Below are 579 nucleotides of genomic sequence, written 5' to 3'. Positions count from 1 at the left end.
GTTGGCTGTTTCTACCAAAAGTGAATTTGACTTCAGCAACCTAAGGGAGCATTGAGAACCTACCTGGGGAAGTTGCGAGCCGTGAGCTAAGGCACATTCAGGTGGTTAAGACTATGGGAATGGCAGCTGGGCTTATTGGTTCCTCAGAGAGGGTAGGAAGCTCAGTGGCAGTGGCGTTCACAAATGAAAAAGGGAAGTAACAGGGATGCGTAGTTTGCTGCCCTGGGGGATGTATTTTAGGGAGAAGGCCATATAGAAAGGAACCCTAGAGACATTTTTAGCGTTTTAACCTAGTAACTGAGTCAAAGTAAGTCCAGGAGAGGGCTAGCAGGCAGCTCCACTGGTACACCTGAGGGGGTGGCGGTTCGATGGACCGGTCCTGTCAGAGCCGCTGCGAGAGGGACAGAGTTGCCCCTGCGGGAAAGCTGCATCCCCAAAAATCATTCTCCTTCCCTAGAAGAACCCCTTTCCCTTCATCACCTGAGCCCCGCCGAGGAGCCGGCCGTGTCACCAACGCAGCTCTCATCCCGCTCAACGCCCGTCCCCGCCACCGTTGGGGACAGCGGCGCTACCGCGCCC

At 55.3% G+C, this 579-nt stretch overlaps 1 protein-coding gene across 1 annotated transcript in view; it reads left to right on the top strand.

The window, feature by feature from the left end:
- Positions 1–368: 368 nt before the first annotated feature.
- DCLK2 (doublecortin like kinase 2) overlaps positions 369–579 on the top strand; it is a 95,054-nt gene continuing 94,843 nt past the window's right edge. The window contains exon 1 of the mRNA XM_009280273.2: positions 369–552. Coding sequence (XP_009278548.1) covers positions 369–552 — 184 coding nt within the window. The remainder of the gene's footprint in view (positions 553–579) is intronic.

The sequence above is a fragment of the Aptenodytes forsteri genome, unplaced genomic scaffold (assembly GCF_000699145.1).
Source record: "Aptenodytes forsteri isolate BGI_AS27 unplaced genomic scaffold, ASM69914v1 Scaffold227, whole genome shotgun sequence".
Classification (NCBI taxonomy): Eukaryota; Metazoa; Chordata; class Aves; order Sphenisciformes; family Spheniscidae; genus Aptenodytes; species Aptenodytes forsteri.
The sequence above is the reverse complement of the archived record's forward strand: the minus strand, read 5'-3'. Positions and strand labels throughout refer to the sequence as shown.